This window comes from Lolium rigidum, chromosome 6 (assembly GCF_022539505.1).
Source record: "Lolium rigidum isolate FL_2022 chromosome 6, APGP_CSIRO_Lrig_0.1, whole genome shotgun sequence".
Classification (NCBI taxonomy): domain Eukaryota; kingdom Viridiplantae; phylum Streptophyta; class Magnoliopsida; order Poales; family Poaceae; genus Lolium; species Lolium rigidum.
In genome coordinates, this window is record NC_061513.1 from 79,739,922 (window position 1) to 79,763,827 (window position 23,906).

At 56.6% G+C, this 23,906-nt stretch overlaps 1 protein-coding gene across 1 annotated transcript; it reads right to left on the bottom strand.

Moving 5' to 3' along the window:
• Positions 1 to 796: 796 nt before the first annotated feature.
• Positions 797 to 19,844, bottom strand: LOC124662842 (F-box protein At5g46170-like). The gene is made up of 2 exons (XM_047200630.1): positions 18,654 to 19,844; positions 797 to 1,162 (listed from the first exon to the last, which is right to left on the bottom strand). The coding sequence occupies exon 1, from the start codon at positions 19,842 to 19,844 to the stop codon at positions 18,681 to 18,683; it is 1,164 nt and encodes a 387-aa protein (XP_047056586.1). The 3' UTR covers positions 797 to 1,162; positions 18,654 to 18,680.
• Positions 19,845 to 23,906: the final 4,062 nt, after the last annotated feature.

A 23,906-nucleotide genomic window follows, 5' to 3' on the forward strand; every position in this document is an offset into this window, starting at 1 on the left:
CAAGTTTACTGATAAGCATTTAAAAAAATAAAAGTTTCAAAAAGATATTATGGAAACTCTTGCTTCTGTTGCAGTTGCTTCATCGGACGCGGTAAAACTATGTACTTAATCAAGAGAAACCATATAGTAATAAAGAAAAGAGAAGCTTTAGAACAAATTTTATCTCAACAACCACCACATTTACAATTGCATATTCCACTGGATAATCTTGGAGTGTTAGTGTGTTACCATCACCCAAAAAAGATCCTAGTTTTGAACTAAAACATTTGGCCGATGATATAAAATATGCATACCTTATGAAAAAAAAATCCTATTATTATTATTGCTAATCTTTCTGAAGAAGAAGAAACAAAATTACTTGAAGTATTGCGTGCTCATAGGCCAGCTATCCAGGGTATAAAGCACTGCATGATAAAGGACTCTAAAACTAGAAGTTTAGCTGGTAGCTGCGATTTCCCGTGTGAGGCATTGTTTGTTCTCTTTCATTTACTGTGTTGGACATTGTGGAACATTGAAACTGCAAGATGTCAGAGGTGTATCTTCTGCCACGTATTGATGTACGGTGCAGAGCAGACCTTGAGCTAGCTGTGGAACCTAACTCCATTTTCTTAGGAAAAAGTTCATCGCATAGGCAAGGATTTACTCGCCAATGGCCACAGGTTTTAACTTCTGAACACAGGGGGAGCTTCTAATACTATTGTTGGGCATGTCATTTCTAGTAAATAGTTAATCACTGTGTCTGGTATACACATAAGGTTCAACCGTTCAAGTCAGATGCCACCACGTAGAGCAATAGTTTCATGAAACGAGAGCATGTTTAGTCTATAATTCAAAAATGTAACCAGTCTAAAGTCCGAGACACATAAAGGCCCAACCATTCAAAACACGTACGACAGCATAGCTCAAACGTGTCTAGAAATGATAAAATGTTTAGTCTACAGTTCAGTATATAGAGCTAGCAGAATAACAGGGGCAGAAACATGAAAAAATGATTCCCCGAAATAGAATATGGATGGGTGCGCCATAGAAGAGAACCACAACCTCACGTACGGAACATATTATGGTTTCACTTCAAGGTGCTTCTGCTGTAGATATAACATTCCATTCCACTTCGCTATACATGGTGTGTATACTGCATATGTGTGAGGCGCATCCTGTCATCCTGTAGATAAAGGTGAAAATGAGTTCAGAGAAACATTTCAACAGATCAACCATAAATTCCAAAAACTTGCAGAACATCACAATAGGTTTCGTTTTGCCTGTACCAAATGTTATACCGTAGACATCTTATAATCTGATAAATAGACATAAACACAAAATGTAATGGCAAACAGTGTAACATTTGTAAATGTGCAATGGTATGGTTCAGGAAATAATCAAGACTTGACCTCAACAGTAACAAAATAACATATCACATAAACAAAGAGTTACATACAAGAAATTTGATTGGAGAAAAGCATTGTTGATCACATCGCAAAAAGTCAAATCTTCATCTTTTAGTGCACAAGAAGTGGTAAGAAAATGCAAAATTGTCTGAAATGCTTTCTTCCATCCATGAAGCATCCAATGCCCAAAATGTATCCTTTGAGTTTAGACTGAATCTTATTAAAAAATTCTAGAGAATTATATTCTCTTCAGAGTCTGGCATCAATCGAACAAAAGCTTTCTCCATTTTGATTACTAGGAAAAACAATTCTGCGTGCTGAATCAAACATAAATTTGTCAACTGTTCTCCATTCTAGTCAAAAGTCATTACGGACAGTCAAACAGGGAGACACTTATTGTAGGTTTCTAAACTGATAACACATATGCCACCACTAAGCTTGGTCAAAATGCGGCCTGCCACAAAATGTGGCAAATAAAAAGTGAGCAATACATGAGGAAAAACGTGGAAAAGTAGAGTCTGTGACACATAAAGCCATATTATTAACTGCGGCAAACCATAATTGCAGTGCAAATAAAATAGATACCTAGAAATCTCTGGTGCGCTTCATCAGGTTAACAAGTGGCAAATAGTCCCCGTAGTCTTTGACAAGATAACGAGACTGAGCGCATTATTTCTGACCCATACAATTAGAACATGCCTCCTAAACCTTGGAGTTTATTCATGGCCCAGTAACCACCAGTTTAATACTTCGAAACTGCGTCATTTAACAAATGACTAGCATGATGCATGTGTTGCAATGAAGCCAGAAATAAACGAAGAATTCTTGTTGGTACAAAGCCACAAAAAGAACGAGCAGTTAGGCAGCCAATTTGAGAGATAGTCGGAAGATATTGGTGCCCTCTGACTGCTGCAGATTAGCGATAAAAAAGTGCGCAAAAAGATGAGGAGAGGGTTGCATGCAGCCAGGTGCTGAAGAGTATGAAGCAACCATGTAAGGTCCATTGCGAGATCTGAAGTGAGAACATTTAGAATTTGGAAACGCAAAAAGAATGTGTATTAGGAAGGAGAGACTAGGAGGATGGCGATCAGGTAGGAGTATGAGGTCTTTTATCGTGTTAGACTAGGTAGTATCATTCACTCATTTCTGCTATACAAAACTGGCTGGGCAGAGTGTCGGGGGGAAGACCCCGGGTAGGGCAATGGACGCGGAGCAGCCGGCTGGCCACTGGCCGGCTCGCGGCAAAGGCCGGCTGAGGAGCAGCCGGCTGGCGCCGTGGCCGGCTGGTCCGGAAGCCGGCTGGCTCTAGGTCCTAGTCGGCCTAGCTACGGCCGCCAATGCTGTAGTTGGGCCGGCTTCTACAAGCCATATCCGACTGGGGGTCCGTACCTCAGACCGACTCGAGGCTGGCGAGTCTTGCACAGGAAGGAACCGGGTTGGTGATCCGGGTTCCCAAAGTCCACGCTGACTTCATCTTCCGTAAAGCGCGGGGCACTGTGGAGCAATAGTGCCACGCGCCGGACAGGCCATCATGGCTTACGACGCGCCGTACAGGCTACAGTGGCTGACGGCGACAGAGACACTTCCTCTCCATACCGCTGACCTGAGCAGCCGGATGGGACAGGCCACGACGCCTCAACGGCTCCTGACGTCACCGCCTCGGGAAGGAGCGGAAGCCGAAGCCGGCCAAGCCGGCCAGTAGACTATAGGGTCTTATATGTAAAGTGCCGGAGCCTATATAAGCCGCACTACCCCTCTCGTGCAGGGGACGATCGAACACTTATTGCTTTCACCTACCTACAGCGCTGCCCTGTGAGAGAGACCATCGTCTCCCTTAGCCTCTCAGGGCCAGCCGGATACAGCTCTAGGAGCACCATTGTACTGTGTGGTCACCTTATACACTCATAGCAGGAGTAGAGGTTTTACCTCCACCGGAGGGCCTCGAACCTGGGTACGTCGCCGTGTCGCTCGTGCCCAAACCCGCTTCCGGATACCGCCGTGAGATCTCTCAGGAGCCCCTTCGATTAGCCACCCTATGGCATATGCCGTGACGATACCACGACAGTCGGCGCCCACCGTGGGGCCTTCAGCATCCTCGGCCGGTGTCTTCATCCGGACGGGCCTCACCATCACCACCGGCGAGCGAGTCGCTTCAGGCTTGATCTGGAGATTCGGCTCCCTCGACCGCGTCGGCGACAACGCCGGCTGCTTCGCCGACCGGCCCTTCCCAGCCGGCGGCAACGTCATCTCCTTCGGCGGCCACGACGTCTACGTCGCCACCGTCGCACCGCCGCGCTACCCGCGGCAGGTGCTGCGCTGCGTCAGCCCTCCTCCGCGAGCCGGCTGCAGCGTTCCCGCCAGCCCCGCCGTCGTGCAAGTCATGATGGCTGGCGAAGAAGTCACCAAGAACCCGCGTACCCGCGGCCCCAACCTGGAGCGCCACGTTGACCCCAACGCCTCCGGCTCGGGCCCAAAGGCGCCACCACCACCGTCCCGGCCGGAGCAAGTCCGGGCAAAGCCGAGCACCCCGCTCACCACCGGCGCCGGCACCGACGCCGCCGCCGTCGAGGCGGACCCGGAGGCGCACCGCGTGCTCCTCCTCAAGCGGACCGAGGAGCTGGCTGCCGCTAAGCGCCGGTGGGACATCACCCGGCGCGAGTACAACCGCGCCCACGGACTCACCCCAGGCGGCGACAACCCCGGCCGAGCCGGCGAGATCCGCCGCAGAGGCCGCGACCTAGGCGCCGAGATCGACCGCGACGGCGCGGACGAGCCGGCTCCATCCATGGAGCTGCCCATCTACAACACCCCCGACAAGAACATGCTCGCGGCCGAAGCCGCCGCAGAAGAGCTGCACCGCCTCGAAGGCGAAGAGTTACGCCGCCAGACTGCGCGGGTGGCTGATTTGGTGAAGGCTGCCAACAGGCAGTCGAAAGACCCCAGGTACGCCCGAGATCCTAGAGCTTCTCACGCTCGTGGTGCCGCGAGCAACGCCGGGGACACGGCCGAGTCCGCCTCCCCGAGCACCAAGCCGGCGCAGCGACTCCGCGCCACGCGCGCAACCCCGAGCCGGCCGAGCCACCGGCCGGCGGCGGCAGCAGCCGCAGCCGGGCTCCGCCAAGCCGGAACCGGGAGCAAGACTCCGAGCCGCGACGCCCTCACCGGCCGGCTCCCGAAGCGGCGGCGCTCGCCGGCCGGCCCACTCCCGGCTGGGCCCGCGCATCGAGCCCGCCGACGCCAGAGACCGCCTCGACCGGCTGATCGAATCCCGCATCGCGGAAGAGGAGGCGCCGGCTTGCCCCAAGTGCTTCGGGCCCCGCATCGCCAACGAGCCCGTGCTCGACGGTTTCCAGCTCCCCCGCGACACGCCCAAGTATGACGGCACCGCCAAGCCGGAGGACTGGCTGCAGGACTACTCCACCGCAGTCGGCATCTCCCGGGGCAACAAGCGCCGGGCTGTGCGCTACTCCCCTCATGCTGCTCGGCTCCGCCCGCACATGGCTCAACAACCTGCCGGCCGGCGGCATAAACGGCTGGCCGGACTTCGAGGCCGCCTTCATCGGCAACTTCACCGGCACCTATCGCCGGCCGGGTCGCCCTCAACAGCTTGAGATGTGCAAGCGGGGCCCGGACGAGACGGATCGCGCGTACCGACGCGTTGGTGCGAGATGCGCAACTCTTGCGAGGGCGTGCACGAGATGCAAGCCATCGGCTTCTTCATGGGAGGCTGCCGGCCCAACACCATGCGGTGGCACAAGCTACGCCGCAGCGAGCCCAAGACAATGGCCGCCTTGATGGCCATCGCCGACAAGTACGCGCTGGCTGAGGAAGCCGGCAAGGCGCCGGCTGACGTTTCACCAGCCCCAGCAAGACGGGACAACCACAAGCCGGCCGAGCACAAGCCGGCCGAAGGCGGCTCGCATGGCAGCCGGCGGGACAACTACCGCGGCAAGCGTCACAGCGACCAGCCGGACCGCCGGTACGGTTCCGCCCACGTGGCAGCCGTGTCGGACAACGCGGCAGGCGGCAGCCGCCGCCAGAAGCAAACAGACCGGCAATGGAAGCCGAAGTACACCTTCGAGCAGATGCTCGACTCGCCGTGCAAGTACCACAGCCGGCAAGAACCCCTCCAACCACACCACCCGCGACCGCCACTTCATGAAGCGGCCGACAAGCGGCGAACCCCTCCCCCTCCACCCCCGCCCCTCCGGCCGGCGGGCCGGGTGGTCAAGGCGGCGCAGAGAACGCCAACCTCGAGCACCACGAGGCTAACCAAGTGCACCATGGCGGCCGATATCCGGCCGAAGATGCTACCTACATCATCTTCACCTCCGAGCCCGAGGACAAGACGAGCCAGCAGAGCCGTTCCTCGAGGTCAACGCGGTCATACCGCCGGTTCCCCGAGCACCTAAACCGGTCGAGCAGGCCATCACATTTGATCGCCGCGACACACCGGCTGTCCTGCCGAAGCCGGGCAGCTACGCCATGGTCCTCGACCCCACCATCGGCACGACCCGGCGCAGCGTGCGATTTTCGCGCGTCCTCATCGACGGCGGCAGCGAGCATCAACATCCTCTACCGCGACACCGCCCGCAAGCCGGGCATCCAGGAGGCCGAGTTGCGCCCCACCCCCACCGTCTTCCACGGCATCGTGCTCGGCCACCGCTGCCGGCCGATAGGCCGGATCACGCCGGAGGTGATGTTCGGGAAGCCGGACCACTTCCGCACCGAGAGAATCGAGTTCGAGGTGGTGGACCTCGTGAGTCCCTACCACGCGCTCTCGGGCAGGCCGGCCCCGACCAAGTTCATGGCGGTGCCCCACTATGGGTACCGAAGATGAAGCTGCCCGGCCCAAAGGGGGTCATCACCATAGCCGGCGACTATCGCCGCTCCATGGACCGCGCCACGCGAGCTCCAAGATGGCCCGGACGCTGGTCATCGCCACCGAGAAGCAGCTCATCCACGACGCCGTTGCCCTCGCCAAAGCCGCGCAGACGGACATGCCGGCCGGCGGCAACCCGGCCGGGACGACTCACTTCCAGCCGGCCGACAGCACCAAGAAGATCCTGCTGGACCCGGCGCAGCCGGACAAGTACGTCACCATCGGTGCCGGCTTGAACAAGAAATAGGAAAGCGAGCTCACCAGCTTCCTCCGTGAGAATCGGGACATCTTCGCATGGACTCCAAGAGACATGCCGGGTGTGCCGAGGGAGTTGGCCGAGCACCACCTCCACGTCCGGCCCGAAGCCAAGCCGGTGAAGCAGCCTCTCGGGCGCTTCGCCGAAGAACGACGGAAGGCCATCGGTGAAGAAATCGCCCGGCTCCTAGCTGCCGGCTTCATCATGGAAGTACCGCACCCGGACTGGTTGGCAAACCCGGTCTCGGTTTTGAAGAAGAACGGCTCCCGGCGCATGTGTATCGACTACACCAGCCTGAACAAGGCGTGCCCGAAGGACCCCTTCCCCTCGCCGCGCATAGATCAAGTCATAGACTCGATCGCCGGCTGTGAACTCGTTGTCTTTTCTAGATGCCTATTCAGGCTACCACCGCATTCCTTTGAATCCGGCTGATCAAATAAAGACTTCGTTCATTACCCCGTACGGAGCTTATCGCTACACGACTATGCCATTCGGCTTGAAAAATGCGAGCGCCACCTACCAAAGGTGCATGCAAAAGTGTTTGCAGGATCAAATCGGCGTAAATGTTCACGCATATGTGGATGATGTCGTTGTAAAAACCAAGGAGATGCCTACCCTCCTTGATGACCCGAGAGAAACCTTCACCAATCTGCGAAGATTCCGGATGAAGCTCAACCCGGCCAAGTGCACTTTCGGTGTGCCGGCCGGCCAACTCTGGGCTACCTCGTCTCTCGGCGAGGAATCGAAGCCAACCCGGAGAAGATCGGTGCCATTGAGAAGATGGAGCTGCCGCAGGTGCCTCAAGGACGTCCGTAGTTCGCCGGCTGTCCGGCTTCCTTGAGCCGCTTCGTCGGCCGGCCGGGGAGAAGGCACCGCCCTGTATCGCTTGATGAGGAAGGCGGACAAGTTCGTCCGGTCACCACAGGCGGATGAAGCCTTCCGTGATTTAAAGCGCGTGCTCTCAACCGCGCCAATCCTCGCAACGCCGGGTTCAATGGAGCCGATGTCGTTGTACATCGCAGCCACCAACCGAGTGGTTAGCGTTGTCCCGGTGGTGGAGCGCAAAGAAGCCGAAAACGAGAGCAGCTGGTCCGAGCGCCCGGCCTACTACCTCGGCGAAGTGCTCTCCCGGTCGAAGCAGAACTACCCCCACTACCGTAAGGTCACCTACGGTGTCTACATGGCAGCCAAGAAGCTCAAGCATTACTTCCAAGAACATCCTATCCGGGTGGTTGCCACAGCACCTCTGGCGGAAATCATCGGCAGCAAGGATGCCAACGGCCGAGTTGCCAAGTGGGCCCGGGAGCTAGCCGCCCACACCATCCTCTACGAGCCACGCACAGCCATCAAGTCGCGGATCCTCGCGGACTTCTTCGTCGACCGGGCTGAGATGCAATACCGCCGCCCGTGCCGGATTCCACACATTGGAAGATGCACTTCGACGGCTCGAAGATGCGCAACGGCCCGGGAGCCGGCATCGTCATCACCTCTCCCAAGGGAGACCGGCCGGACTACGTCCCTGCAGATCCACTTCGCCGCATCCAACAATGTGGCGGAGTATGAAGCGCTCATACATGGGCTGAAGCTGGCCAAGGAGATTGGCGTGCGTCGCATACTTTGCTTCGGCGACTCCGACTTGGTCATACAGCAAGCATCTGGCGACTGGGACGCGAAGGACGCCAACATGGCCTCATACCGCTTCCATGTCCAGCAGCTATCCGGCTTCTTCGACGGCTGCGAGTTCCACCATGTGCCACGAGCAAACAATGAGGCGGCCGATGCCTTGTCCAAGATTGGCTCAACCCGGCAAGCCATTCCGCCGGGCATCGCCTTGGCGGTTATCAAGAAGCCGTCCATCATACCGTCACCGGATTCGGATTCAATATTCGTGCCGGCCGACCCGGGCTGCTCGGCCAAACCCGGGGCTTCATCGCCCAAGTCGGGGGCTAACAAGCCGAACCCGCCGGCTACCATGCCGAACCCGGGGACTTCTCGGTCCAACCCGGGGCTTCATCGCCACACTCGGGGGCTAGCAAGCCGAACCCGCCGGCTAGCAAGCCGAACCCGGCGACCACGCGGTCGAAGCCGGAAGCTCCCACGCGGGAGACCCCGTTGGTCGGCGTATTCGAGATAAGATGCGTACCTTCATGGGCACAAGAATTCCTCTCCTACCTCACCGACGGTGTGCTGCCCGATGACGGAGTCCGGGCCGGGCAGATTGAGAGAAGGGCCAAGGCCTATACAATCATCAACCACGAGCCGTACAAACACAGCGTAAGTGGGGTGTTCCGACGGTGCGTCGAGCCGGCTGAAGGGATTGAACTCCTACGGGAAATCCATCGGGCGAGTGCGGCCATCACGCCTCCTCCCGAGCCATAGTGGCCAAAGCCTTCCGGCACGGTTTTTACCGGCCGACTGCGCTCGGAGACGCGAAGAACTGGTGAAGAAGTGCAACGGCTGCCAACGCTTTGCCAAGCAAAGGAACACGCCGGCTTCCGCCTTGAAGACCATCCCCATTACCTGGCCGTTTGCCGTATGGGGCTTGGATATGGTGGGCCCATTCAAAACAGCCCGAGGCGGCATGACTCATCTCTTGGTGATGATTGACAAGTTCACTAAGTGGATCGAAGCCAAGCCAATCAAGAAGGCTGGACGGCTCCACGGCCGTCACATTCCTCAAAGAAATAATCGTGAGATATGGCTACCCGCATAGCATCATCACCGACAACGGCAGCAACTTCGCCGAAGGCATCTTCAAACGCTATCGCGGAGAGATGGGGATCCGGATGGACCTATCGTCCGTGGCGCACCCGGAGACCAACGGCCAAGTGGAGAAAGCCAACGGCTTGATCCTAGCCGGCATCCGGCCCGAGCCGGTGGAGCCGCTTGAGCGCTCGGCCGGCTGCCGGATTGAAGAGCTGCCCGGCGTGCTGTGGAGCTCGCGCACGACGCCAAACCGCTCGGTCGGGTTCACGCCCTTCTTCCTCGTATACGGGGCCGAAGCCGTCCCGCCGACCGATATCGAGCACGACGCGCCAAGAATCAAGCTCTACACGAAGCCGAAGCCAAAGAAGCTCGCGAAGATGGAGTCGACCTGGTTGAAGAGGTCCGGCCGATGGCCGAGTCCGAGTCAACCGTATATCGAGCAAAGCCTCCGTCGCTACCACGGCCGGAAGGTCAAGACCTTAGTATTCCGAGAAGGAGACCTAGTGCTCCGGCTGATCCAACGGACAGCCGGACAGACATAAACTAGCATCCCCATGGGAGGGTCCCTTCATCGTGAGCAAGGCGATAGGCAATGATTCCTACTATCTCATAGATGCCCAAGAGGCTAAGAAAAACAAGCCGGACAAGGCCGACGAGGAGACTAAACGTCCCCGGAATGTCGGGTTACTCCGCCCATTTTACACATGAGAGCAGGAATGTATGTATCCCTTGTATCCCTTTTGTAAGCTATGAAAAGCACGCGCCAAGAGCGCCGTTCCCGACAAGTTTTTCGCGTACTTTACCTTGTTTCGCCAATTGGCTTGAACCCTCTCACTCGGTCGGCTCAGTAACGTGATCCGGTTTCCGACAGCCGGCTTCCGAACCAGCCTACGGACCGCAACCCGGCTGTCCGGCTGGCGGGAGTAAGGCCTAGGGAGCCGGCACGCGAAAAACGACTAAGGGAAAGAGTAAAAGCGAGTTGACTTGCAAACTTTCATAAAGTGTCGGATTGCCGAATTCAGCTCGTTCGACCGAAGTATCGTCGGCCTCCTCGCCGGCCCGCTCTTGATCCGGCGACGGATCGCAAGTCGGACGTACGACCGGCAAGAGCACGGCCAAAGAGTGGGGCGGATAGGAAAAAGCGAACAAGTCGAAAGAAAGCAAGCCGGCACACAAATGATTAACAAACACATTAAAGTGTGCCTTAATAAAAGGATAATTATATTGTCTTACATATGCACCCGCATCCGGGGATTTAATAAATTGTCTTGGCAAAAGCAACAATCAAAAGACAGGTAAAACTAAGCGCCAGCTGGAGGAGCATCGGTGGAGCCGGCTGCCGGGTCGGCCTCAGGCACGTCCTCCGCCTCCTCATCATCCATGTACTCTCCATCGGACAGAGGAGGGTTCGGGTCCGCGACGAAGAGGGCCTTGTCGACGAACTCGGCGATGGCGCTGGCTCGAGCAAGGCGGGCGGCCTTGAGATCGGCCGGGAGCTTGTCCTCCACGCCGGCTCGCCGGAACTCAAGCTGCCCCGAGTCCACCTCGTTGTACCAAGAGAGGACGAAGGACGGCGCCATGTCGGCACCGGCGCGCGTGGCCGACTCCTTCCGGCCGAGGAAACGGTCCGGTGCCCGCTCCATCGCAGCGACGAGGCCAGAGATATCTTGCGGCGCCGCCTCGTCAGGCCACAGCATGGGCACCAGCTCTTCGGCCGCCTTCCGAAGCTCCCAGCCAAGCTTGGTGATGGGCTCGACGCGGGCACTCATAGACGCCAGGTGATCCTCCATGGAGAAATACTCCGAGCTGCCCTCGCCAGTCGCCTGCCTCCGGGACTCACGCTCAAGACCAACGGCTGCCAAGGCCGCATCTTGCGTCTCTGGGAAGGCCGCTGCGGGAAGAAGCACGTCAGAAACAAGCAAGACTAAGCAAGCCGAAATAAGCTGAAAAAGGCAAATTTTCGAAGTCCTAAAGAAAGAGCGCGGCAGCCGGCACGAGCCGACTGCCCCCAGCCCGAAGATGGAAATTCCGAAGCTCTAAAGTAAGACGGGCGGCAGCCGGCACGAACCGACTGCCCCCAGCCCGAAGATGGAGATTTCGAAGGAACAAAGCAAAAGCCTGGCGGCAGCCGGCACGAACCGACTGCCCCCAGCCCGAAGATGGAGATAGCGAAAGAAGATAAGTTTCAGCTGCCGGCTACCAACCAAGCTGGCAGCCGACAGCCGAAAGCCGGCAAAGGGAAGGAAACACAGAGGCACTCACCCGACAAGCCGCGATCAAGCGCGCCAATCCCCTCCGTCCAGCGCTTGGCGGTGGCAGTCAGCTCCATGGACTTGGTGGAGACCTCCTCCTGAAGCGCAAGCCGTTGCCTCTCCACCTCGTCCAGCCCGCCCGCTCGGCTCCGCCGGCTTGTCCTCCCCGTCCTTCTTGAGGGCGGCGAGCTCCTTAAGGTGGTTCCGCTCCAGCCGGCGCAGCCGCGTCGCCTCCGATCGGCCAGCTTAAGCTTGCGGGCGGCGGATCGGCCCGCCTCCTCGCTCACGGCGCACTGGTCGCGAGCGGCTCGGAGATCCGACTCCAGCTGCGGGACCTTGGCGGCTTCAACTACAAGTCGGCCAGAAAGAGATGTCAGCCAACCAAGACTAGAAAGAAAACAAGGCATCAAGTCGAAAGAAGCGAAGAGCTCACCCTTGGCGGCTTCTAGCTCGCGGGCCAAGACGGCCTTGTCCAGCTTGGCCTTGTGGTAGTGGGTCACGGCACGGTTGTACAGAGTGGTGCGCCGATCAGCCACAGCCTAAGGAAAAAAGAAAAAGTTAGTCAATCAAGCGAAACCCGTGCCGGCTCCAAGCAGCCGGCCCATGCCTCGGAGGGCTACCAGGATAATAATCAGACCAAAAACAGTCGAAGCTTACCTTGCTGGCTTCCTCCACCTTGGCGACGTCAGCCGCGGCCCCGGCTGCCATAGCCTTGAGGTTGGCTCGCAGGCCGGAGAAGAACATCTCCACCGACGCTTGGCCGGGATTCCCTCCCGGCTGGTCACCTCGTAGGAGTCGGCGCGGAGCCACGCTCGCTCCATGGTGGCAGCCGAGCCGAGGCCGGAGTCGGAGGCGGACGGCACTCGAAGAAGAAGTGCGCCCTTGGCCACGTGCGAGCCTTGCGGTGACGCCGTTGGAGTCCCCATCCTCACCGGCGCGCGCGAGTCGGCGCCCTCCGTGCGCACCGGCTCGTCGCTTGCCGGCTCCCGTCGAGCCGGCTCCTCCGTCGTCGTGCTGCGGTGGCGGCATCGCTCCGGCGCAGCGGATGGCCCGGCCGGCCCGGTCGCCTCCGGCGCCCGAGGTGCCTCCTCCGGACTTTCGTCCAGCACCACCACGCTCGGCCCGGCTCCGGCTCCGATCGTGGGCGGCGCAGCCCTCCCGGCTCCGGTTCCGGTCGCGAGCGGTGCGGAGCTGCCGGCTCCGGCTCCGGTCGATGGCGGCATTCCCGGACCAGCCCCGGCAGAGCTCGGGCCAAGAGGACGAGTCCGGCCCGGGAACATGTCGTCCGAGCCGTCACCCGGCGAGCCGGCTCAGCCCGCGTGCCGCGATCGGCGCCGAGGCCGGCGGCACGGCGAAGGAAGGCGCCCTGCGGCAGGCGGCGGCGGTGTAGATGCGCGCGAGGAAGGCTGCGGCGTTCGCTCCCTCTCGCCGGCGGGGAAGCGGCGACACAACGCGCGGAGCTCGCCGGGAGCCGCCGCCCTGGGCAAACTTGATAGGGGCCCTAGCCGGATAAACAGAGAGATAATAAGCACAAAAGTAAGGAAAGAAAAGGAATCAAACAAGAAAAAGAGAGAAAGAACTCACCCGGCCTTCTCCGGGACCATCTTCGGCCGCAGCCGCGCTGCTTCTTCGCCTTCGCCTCCAAGGCGGCGGTGGAGCCGGCTCGCTTCGTGCCCTTGGGCGCCGAAGTCGCCGTGGTGCTTGGCGGCCTCGCACGCAGAGGCACGGCGGCTATGGGCCCCGTGCCAGACGTCGCCGGCTCCACCTCCTCCTCCTGCTGCTCTGGTGAAGGGGGCGGATTGTGCTCCCCCGGCCGCCTAGATCGGGCGCCGCGGCAGGTCGTCGTCGCCGGCATGCTCGCCGGCTTGGTCGGCCGGATCGACGAGATCCGGCGTCCACCTCTTCGTCGCCGAGTCGCCGTCCTCGGCGTTCCGGCGCTCAAAAGCTAGAAAGACGAAAAAATATGAACATATGACAAGCCGGAAGTCGGCGAAGAAAAAGGAAGTCGGCCTCGCAGCCGCAAGCCGGAAAATGGCAGAGACATGAGACTTACCCGCGCCGGCGGATGCTCCCTGTCGCGAGGCGCCAGCCCGTAGCTCCAGCCTCTCCGTCATGTTCGCCTTGGTGATGTGGTTCACCCGGCTGGCCACCCGGGCCTTGTTGAGCGGCGCTTGGACGTCCGGTTCGGGTCGAACCGGCCGGACATGTGCCCGATCTTGTGGGAGCGCATCTGGAGCGGCAGCACGCGGCGCTCGGCGATGGTGCAGAGGAGATCCTCGGCAGTCAGCCCGCCTTTAGTGGCTGTCGCCAGGAAATCCCACAGCAGGCTCACCTCGGCGTTTGGATCCGACGAGCGGGCGTTGTGGCTCCAGTTGATCCGGCCGACTGGAGGAGCCGGGTTGAACTCCGGCAGGTTGATCCGGTCGACGAGCGCCCCGTCGTTGCGCACGTAGAAGAACGACATCTGCCAATTCTTCACCGAGTCGACGGTGGGGATTTTGGGGAAAGGCGTACCGGGCCGGGTGTAGATCGAGGCGGCGCCACAGGCCCGCAGGTGGCCGTCAGTGGTTTGGGCCTTCAAGTAGAAGAGCCGGCTCCGAAGTCGATGTCGGGCCACGGGCCGGCGTAAGCCTCCATGAACGCGACGTAGCAGCTCGGGAGGACGCACGCGTTGGCCGGAAGGTGGTGCGGCCGAAGGCCGAAATGGTCGAGGAACCGCCGGAAGAAGGTTGAAGCCGGCAGGCCCAGCCCGCGGTCGAGATGCGCGCCGAAAACGACGCGCTCGCCGGGCTCCGGCTTGGGCTCCGTCTCCTTGCCAGGCTCCCGCGTGATCACCCCCCGCGGGATCCGCCGGAGGCGCACCAGGCGCTCGATGTCGTCCTCCCGCATGTAGGAGCCCCTCCAAGATCCGCTGGGGGACGCCATTGACGAGGCCGAAGAAGAAGAAGACGACCACGAAAGGTGGAACGGCGAGGAGGAACCTTGCGACCGCGGCGGCGACGGCGGCGGCCGCGGACGCTCCGTCGAGACGCGCGGCCCCGTGACGCCGGATTGAGGGAGCGGCGGCGGCGGAACGGTGGAGTTTTGGTCGCCGGAGTTCGCCGGCGGAAGACGTTCGCCGGAGCAGCCGAAGAGCTTGGGCGCGCGGAGAACGACGGAGGCAGGGGCGCGAGAAGAAGAAGAAGAGAGCAAGTGCCGCCTCGGTGCCCTCCCCGCGGCATTTATAGCCGACCGCGGCGGGCAAGTGGGCCTCCACGTGGCGATCGTGGGCCACGTCTCCGGATTTCCTGCGCGAGTAACTCCCCCACGATCGCTACGGTTATCGAAACGGCCACACCACGTCGCCCACGACCACACCGGATCCGGAGGGACATTGATGTGACCAGACGAACCGACGGCCAGGCCAGGCGTCAGACCAGTCAAGTCGGGCGCAGGACCCGAGGCGGCGGAGACTCCGGCGCGCAGCAAGCCGGAGCCGGACGAAAAGTTCCACTCAAACTAAAACTCTTCGGCAAGGCGGAGGCGCCATCAAATCTTGCGAGAAAGCAAAAATTATACAAGTGTAAAAAGCGGCCGGCTAGAAGCAGCCGGCAGGAACGAGCCGGATGAGGGCGCAGCCGGCTAAAAGGAAATCCTCAGCCGGCCCCTCCAAGTGCCGTCAAATATATTCATGAAGCCAGGAAAACCTGCCTAGGTCCTTCTAAACGCAGGACCTTGCCAGCTTCGGGGGCTAATGTCGGGGGAAGACCCCGGGTAGGGCAATGGACGCGGAGCAGCCGGCTGGCCACCGGCCGGCTCGCGGCAAAGGCCGGCCGAGGAGCAGCCGGCCGGCGCCGTGGCCGGCTGGTCCGAAGCCGGCCGGCTCTAGGTCCTAGTCGGCCTAGCTACGGCCGCCAATGCCGTAGTTGGGCCGGCTTCTACAAGCCATATCCGACCGGGGTCCGTACCTCGGACCGACTCGAGGCCGGCGAGTCTTGCACAGGAAGGAACCGGGTTGGTGATCCGGGTTCCCAAAGTCCACGCCGACTTCATCTTCCGTAAAGCGCGGGGCACCGTGGAGCAATAGTGCCACGCGCCGGACAGGCCATCATGGCTTACGACGCGCCGTACGAGCTACGGTGGCCGACGGCGACAGAGACACTTCCTCTCCATACCGCTGACCCGAGCAGCCGGATGGGACAGAGCCACGACGCCTCAACGGCTCCCGACGTCACCGCCTCGGGAAGGAGCGGAGCCGAAGCCGGCCAAGCCGGCCGCAGACTATAGGGTCTTATATGTAAAGTGCCGGAGCCTATATAAGCCGCACTACCCCTCTCGTGCAGGGGACGATCGAACACTTATTGCTTTCACCTACCTACGGCGCCGCCTCGTGAGAGAGACCATCGTCTCCCTTAGCCTCTCGGGGCCAGCCGGATACGGCTCTAGGAGCACCATTGTACTCGTGTGGTCACCTTATACACTCATAGCAGGAGTAGAGGTTTTACCTCCACCGGAGGGCCTCGAACCTGGGTACGTCGCCGTGTCGCTCGTGCCCAAACCCGCTTCCGGATACCGCCGTGAGATCTCTCAGGAGCCCCTTCGATTAGCCACCCTATGGCATATGCCGTGACGATACCACGACACAGAGAAACTATAACCAAGGGCATGGTTTTTTAGTTGGAGTCTCATTTTTTATTTGTTTATTCATCTATTTTACAAGAGAGTTGGTCCCACATTAAAGTAAAAGTGCATTTGTTTATTTGTGTCAGGTCCCACATATGAGTAAGGGTGCATTTATTCATTTATCGCTTTTGTAGGGTTGATGGTGCCACAAGTAAGTAATAGTGAAGGGAGAGGGAGAGGAGTGAACTCAGCAACAACTACAATCTTTGCAAGTAAAAAGAAAATGCTAAGAGCATGGGTTTTCAGTTCGAGTCTTATTTTATATTTGTTTATTCATCCATTTTACATGAGTGTTGGTCTCACATGAAAGTAAAAGTGCATTTGTTTGTTTGTGTCAGGTACTCAGGTCCCACATGCGAGTAAGGGAGCGTTTTGTTTATTCGTGGCTTTTACAAGGTTGTGTGTGGCCCCATAAGTGAGTTTAAAAAGAGAGAAGGAGAGGAGTGCACGCACCACCAGCTCCTATCTTTACAAGTAAGAAAGAAAAGATATAGGAAGGAACTAAAAAAGTCACATAAAAATAGCTGGAGTGGAGAGCACTTGAACAATTCTGAACTTTGAAAAGAGCTCATACTAAGCCAAAAGGGGAACACAATGTGCCAGCTCAGTGCTAGTCTAGAAAAGCCAACAGCATGGCAGTAGAAGTGACTAACCTAAATAAGTAAATACTTTCTGTTTACTAATATAACCTAGATACATAGAAAATCTTGAGCTATAAGCCATAGCCATAAGGCTGATCGCCAACAAAATTCAAAGCTTTGTTCACCATAAAGCAATCTATGTTTGGCAATAGTTATGGTTTGGCCAAATAGTCCTTATTGATCTTGTAGAATTGGGGTCTAGGTCTCTTATAAGATTCTGAATCGTGAAGAACTGAAACCTTGGCTTCGTTCTGTGTAACACTTAGGGATAGAGGATATTAGCAAGGTTATAAATTGTGGCTTCGCCGCAAGGTCCGAGCAAAAGCTACGGTAGATATTGCAGAAGCTATTTGCAATAGCATTTTAGTATTAAATATGATGTAAGATATAAATGTAAAATCCCGCAATAATATTTTAAGAAACCATAGTAATATAGATTTACTGATACATTTCCATTGCACCAATTTATCAATTCTGGAAAGTCTGAATTAATCAAAGTAGCATTGCAACCAATAAGAGAACCATCCATTACATCAAGATTTTGGACTTTCAGATTTTTTTTTCAATAGATTTGCTCATATGCTTATATGCATAGTCATTATGCTCTTAGTTTATAGCTACAGTTGAAAATGAACTGTTGTTTTTGCTAATTTCTACTTACCTGTAAGGCTGGAAAAGCGCCAGCTATAACTGCTTTCGCACTAAGGCAAATAGCGCTGCTATTTGGTACTATGGTGGTTTTAGCTAGAATAGTGGTACAAGGTGCCATAGCTTAGCTTTCAGACTCTAGAAAAGCTATACGACAGCTATAGCGTGTCATGCATGGCAAGCAATACAGCCGTATCTAAAGCTTCCTATCTTAGGATTAGTTAGCTTTATTTATTTCCAAGTAATGGCCGTTGTCAGGAGTCCTAGTTGGTTTACATTTCTATCTCTAGTTGGCTGGCTCTTATACAAAGGCAGGCAGTACTGTGTAAAAGGTATCAAAGAAATAAACAGAGAAAAGGGGAGCCTACATTGTTCCATTGGCCAGAGACTGTTCACCTTGGAGACCTGATGCGCTTATGAGTACGGCCGGGCTTGGACGGTAATCGGTCATCCGGATTTTCATGGGCCGCCGAGGGCGCACCGGACACCGCACGACATGTGGTGCTCTTCCGACCACTTCACCCTACCTCCAGCTGAACCGATTCCAGGGTTGGCAGGTTTTCCTCCAGAGCCGATCTATCACTAGGGCATCACGGCGCCCAAAACTAAACCCCCTCACCCCAGACCTCTAACGACTAGGCCCTCCGTAATCTGGGTCGTGAGATAGATAGCAATAGCTAGCTATTTGAAGCCTTGGATATTAGTATTACTAAGAGCATCACGAATGATGCGAAACTGTCTGGTGTTAGATTCACTAACTCAGTGCAAAGCCTTTAGAACTGGGGCCCATGCCGCCCATCAAAACGAGAGGATGACAAATTTTCTCCAAAATTTGGCACAGAAAAGAGTGGAGCAGAAACCAAATAGTGTTGTTTGGTAATTCCAAGAATTAAAAGAAAAGACAATGGAGCCAAAATCACAAAGTTGGCTTGTAATAATATAAAACAACAATCATATATTGCTGAATAAGTCAGAATGGCATATACATTTTCAGACCCAAGTTCTGAAATTATATATAATGATTAAAAATATACGCAAATCTAGGTTTGACTCTATCACTTTGAAAATGAATTTGGCAATAAACAAATAAAATAGTTATCCAGATTAGAAAACTGGCAATTGCTTCCACATACTGCAATGCTATTGGATATATCACCATATATCTACTATGTATACTTTGACAGTTATTGTGTGCAAGAATCATACAAAGCGATAAATTACCTGCTAGAAGGTCAAACTGGGTGAAGGTCAGAAGGAGTTCATCTCAAGGCTGTATGTCCTGCGCTTGAAAAGCGCCTTTGCGGCCGTCCGATACGGCTCCTCAAAGGCATCCGAGATCCAGGGCGCACCGGCCGGACCAGCGGCCTCAGCCCCTCCCCCCTCCTTGAGCACATCGTCGCTAGGCCTGATGGCCACGAGCGTGGCGCCCTTGAGCAGCACTCCCCCGGGAAGCTCGATGTGCGGAGCGTACCAGAGGCGCATGATGAGGGACGGCATGAGCGTGCGGTGCGAGGTCCCGGACACCGAGAGGGGCCGCGCCCGCAGCTCCTGCAGCTGCGTCCTGTCCATGGTGAGCACGCCCTGGCCGTCGGCGTCCGTGAGGTCGAGGCTGTCGAGCGTGCCGTGGTCCGTGATGATGGGCTGCAGCAGGTAGTGCCGCGCCGAGGCGGCGATGAGCGAGCTGATCGTCCAGACGACCCGCAGCTTGAGGCCCCCGTTCGTGTGCAGGGACTCCGGGATGCTGGCCAGCTCCTCGGGCTCTCTGGGGGAGGATGGTGGCGGTTTGGGGGACACGGAGGAGGCGCCGAGGATGACGCAGCTGCGGAGGGTGGAGCCGAAGTCGGCCTTCCAGCGGAGGAGCACGCCGTCGTCGACGCCCAGCTCGCCGGCCGGCAGCTCGATGCGGAGGCGGCGGAGCTCCTTGAAGGCGCGGAGCACCTCGGCGGGCGAGTGGTGGGATATGTCTCCCGCGGGTGGGGGAGCGGTTGCGGCGGTGGTGGGAGGTGGGGCGAGGGAGCGGCGGGAGACGAGCGCCAGGGTCGGGGAGAGGATCTGGCCGAGCGCCTGGATGGGCCGGACGATGCCGCCGAGCAGGAACCGCGCGATGTGGGCCAGCGCGCCCCGCCCCCGCGCGGGGGCTGGTGGTGGGGAGGAGGAGGAGGCGGAGGGCGGCGGGTCGTCGGGTATGACGCAGTCGACGCGCACGAGGACGGAGTCGACGAGCGGGACGAGCGCGTGGAAGCGGCGCGAGACCAGCGCGCAGCGGCCCAGCGCCTTGACGTCGCCGATGTGGTTGAAGACGTCCAGGAGCACGGCGTCCGGCAGCCGGTCGAAGTGGTCCTCGTCGTCCTCTCCGGCCGCGGCCGCGCCGGCGTCCGCACGCGGCCGGCCCTCGCGTCCTTCCTCTTCCATCGCCCCCGCAGCCAAAGGAAGAGAGCAAGGGCAGCGCAGATCGGGATCCGGAGGCGTCGGCGCCGGCGCGGGGAGGGGCGGGGGGGCGAGAGTGAGTCAGTGGCGAGTTGGGGGATTTCTGTTTGGAAGCGGGCGAGAAGTCGGCACGCACGCCGCACGGGCAGGGGCGCGGCACGGCACGGCGGCTGCGCGTGAGGTTGAGGTTGGCCTTTGGTGGTGGGTACGGGCGACGTGTCACGCCCAAGCGCTGATCGCGGAGGTGATGCCGTCCGTGGTGGGGATCCAGATCAAGGCCACCCAACCCCACCGTCACCGTGGTGACTTTGTGCCGCAGGCGCGTTGAGGGGCTGGAAGAAGGATACGGGACGGCGGTGTCGGGCTCTTGTTCCACCGGGACGATGCCCGGAGCTAGCTAGTGGCTGAGAGCATCTCCACTCGTCCCCCGACGAGGCCCCCGGCGAGCGTTTTTTCCATCCGAACGGCGTAATTCGGCCCAGTCGCGCCCCCGGTTCCTCGTTTTCGTCCGGATTTGGGCCTAAATTCATCCGGCGATCCCACGCCATCCCCGGCCCCCGGGAGCGCTCGGGGACTCCGGACGAAACGAAAGCGCGCGTGGCCCCAACTTGTCGGCGACAATGGCCTCCGATCTACGGCAAAACCCTCGTCTTCCCGATCTACGGCAAAACCCTCGTCTTCCCGATCTACGGCAATACCCTCGTCGAACGAAAGCTTTGAACTCTCAAGTGGTGCAACATAGATAGATTATATATATATTTCGAATATAATTCGAATAAACATAAAAATTACATATAAAAACTTTAAAACTAAACTACTTCTTCTTCTTCTTAGAAGGCCCCGCCTCATCGTCGTCGCGGCGACGGTTCCGGCTCGTCACCTCCTCGTCGGAGGAAGTTGAGTCCTCCTCGTCGTCGTTCTCATCAGCCTCTTCGTCCTCCTCCTCCTGCTCCTCCTCCTCGCTCCTCGCTCCTCCTCCTCTTCCTCGGCCTCTTCCTCGGCCTCGCTCCTCGGCCTCGCTCCACGGCCTCTTTGTCCTCCTCCTCGTCGTCCCACTCGTCCTCGGCCGGCCGGCGGGGGGAATCGTCGCTCGCCGGACGATGCGACTGGATCCCACCAATGGCGCCATCCAGGCGGCTTCCCTCGCTTGTCGGTGTCCGATGGCCAAGAGATATCGCTCATGGTTGACGGAGGATGGTGACGAGAGAACGGATGAATGGCGTCGGCCGTCGGAAACCGTATATGTAGGTCTCTCGACGAAAGAGAGCGCCGGTTGCTCTTCCGCGGAGTTCGTGCTCCATTACGGCGGTTCTCGCATCGAGGCCACTTCGACCGTTCCCGACGAGTCGTTTCGGCTCTCCAGTCCACTTCGCGACGGTTCAATGCGGCGAGGGAACTCCGACGATTGCCCTTCCCGGTGATCGCGCCGTCGCTATGCACGCAGTGGGTGCGCGTCCATGGGCTCGCGGCTGGAAAAATGGGCCTCCCCAGGCCAAAAACTACATCCATCCGGCGCTAAATTTCGCCGGATTTGGGCGTGGGGAGCCCAAACGAGTGGGCATGCTCTGAGCACGTCGCGCTCCGACCAAGACTCCGACGGTGACCCACCCGATGGAGAGCGTTCCATTGGTACTTGACCTGGCACCGCCCGCGTCGGTGTGAGGCGGTGGCATGCAAGGAACAAACGCGCAACTGACACAGACCCACGGAACGTTCCTAGATCCCTCCCGAATCGTCCGATCCCGATACCGACCGATCGGATCGGATCGGAAGTAGTACGATCCTTGCATCTGCCATGTCTAATTCTCAGGTGTTCAGAGCGATCCACGAGAACGGGATCTGTCCGACAGGGATTCAGTGACATTCAAACACCATGGCACAACGTGCCTTCATCTCTCATCCACCCTACACTCTTCATCTAACGGCTGCAATCAACCGATCTGAAAATTTTGTCAATTTTTTTTTTTTTTTGCTGCGTCCAAAATACAAAGTATTTTTGATTGAAATTTTCTGTAATTACAACATGATTCGTTGGCAACATGTAAATTTTTTATTTTGAATTTTTTGATGATTTATTTTGAAAATCATCAAAAAATTCAAAATAAAAAATTTACATGTTGCCAACGAATCATGTTGTAATTACGGAAAATTTCAATCAAAAATACTTTGTATTTTGGGCGCAGCAAAAAAAACAAATTTAGTAAAATTTTCAGATCGGTTGATTGCAGCCGTTAGATGAAGAATGTAGGGTGGATGGGAGGTCATGGCACAGCGTGCCATGGTGCTTGAATGTCACTGAATCCCTGTCCGGATCTGTCATACCTAGCGCTGATTTTAAATAATAATAAAGGGAAACTGACAGATGCGCTGTGCTGCTACTCGTGGGTGGCCTCGTGCTGCACCGGGCACGCCAAGAATCTGGCCGCCCAAACTGCACCTGCACCTCACGAGCTTCTCCTCCTCCCTGCCCCGGGCCCCGCCATCGGCTTCTCATATGCGCCATCACCAGCAGCAGCACCTTCTCCTCTACCTCACCAATAGTAGCAGCATCAGCATCTTCTCCTCTGCACAGAAAATAAACCTGTCAAAATCTATGGTTTCTACCAGACCTCAGTTGTACAACTCCGAAAATGAAAATGATCCTCTTGAACAAAACAATATATAGGAAGATACTGGGTAACCGTGGCAGCGCGGGAAACTTCCGGGCTTGGATTATAAACTAGCAACACCAACGGCTGTGTACAACAGCACGAGCCAGGAGTCGGAATACGGAGTCATCTGCAGTGTGGCGACGTGTTAGATTTGAATGCAGTAATTCTGGGATCAATAACGTGTTATACATGCGTGAATGACTGAATTTTGTATGGGAGCGACTACACAGTGGTCAACCAATTGGGCTTACCGGGTGGTCAGTTTCGACAACCCATATTTGGGAAATGCCTTTTCTCCCTTTCGATCCTGAAGAGGCAATCCCGGGTTGGAATGGACGCAAAAGCCACGCTGAGACGCCAGCTACAACAAGAGATCCTACCTAACCAGAAATCCCAAGATCGGGGTTCCTTCTTCCTCCCCTAGCTTCTCCACCGCCGCCAGCGACGATGGAAAGGGAGGGGAACCCTAATACCCCCACGATTTAAGTGAGGGAAGTAACACATCCATCTGGGGCACCTCCCAGTACCTGCAAAAAGTAACACAACAGCAACATCTTCATCTGGACGTGGCCAGCGAGCGAAGTAACACATGTAAAGATGACTAAATCTACTGCCAGATTAACCCAGATCTTCCTCTTGTTGATATCTTGCTTTTATCACATATGTTATGATCTATTGTACTAGGATGAAACTCATATGTTCTTGCAAGAATTACATCCAGGATCTATATGAAAAAAGTAACACACAAACACAACAAATGTCCATGTTTTGTCCATCTTGTGCCAAGAATGATGGAACTAGAACCATGTACCCTCATCAGTAGCCCTCGAGAGAAAACTGAATACCTAGTGTGTTGAACTTGTAGACAACAAGAAGTAATCTCTTTTTAAAACTTGTGAATTTTCGAATCTGGAAAATTGATGTTGACGACAACAAGAACAAGATGGAACATTTAACATACATGGCCTGAACAAAAAGTAGATTAGAAGAACAGTTAAAGAGTGTGTTCTCAAATACATCTAAAAAGTAACAATTGTTGCCGCGTAGGGAGTAAATTGTTCAAAACATTTAGTCTGTAGGAAGTAATCTGTTGTTTTAACTTGTTGTGAAACATGGAGAAAGTAATCTAAAATGGTTAACTTGTTGCTTCATTGCAGATTATGGATTGGTTTAACTTGCATCGGCATTGACCTGAACAATCCACTTGGAGAGGGTGACTTCATGCAACATATGTACCTAAAACTCCAGTAGAAGACATGCCAGCCAGAGTTAAACCTAATTTTTGTTCTAACACTAGATGCATGTGAGTAGATGATACTATAGACGGTGCACCTATAGGTCACACGATCTCTAGCGGAGACAGTGGTAGTGATGGCTAGGCACGGTGAAGCCCAAA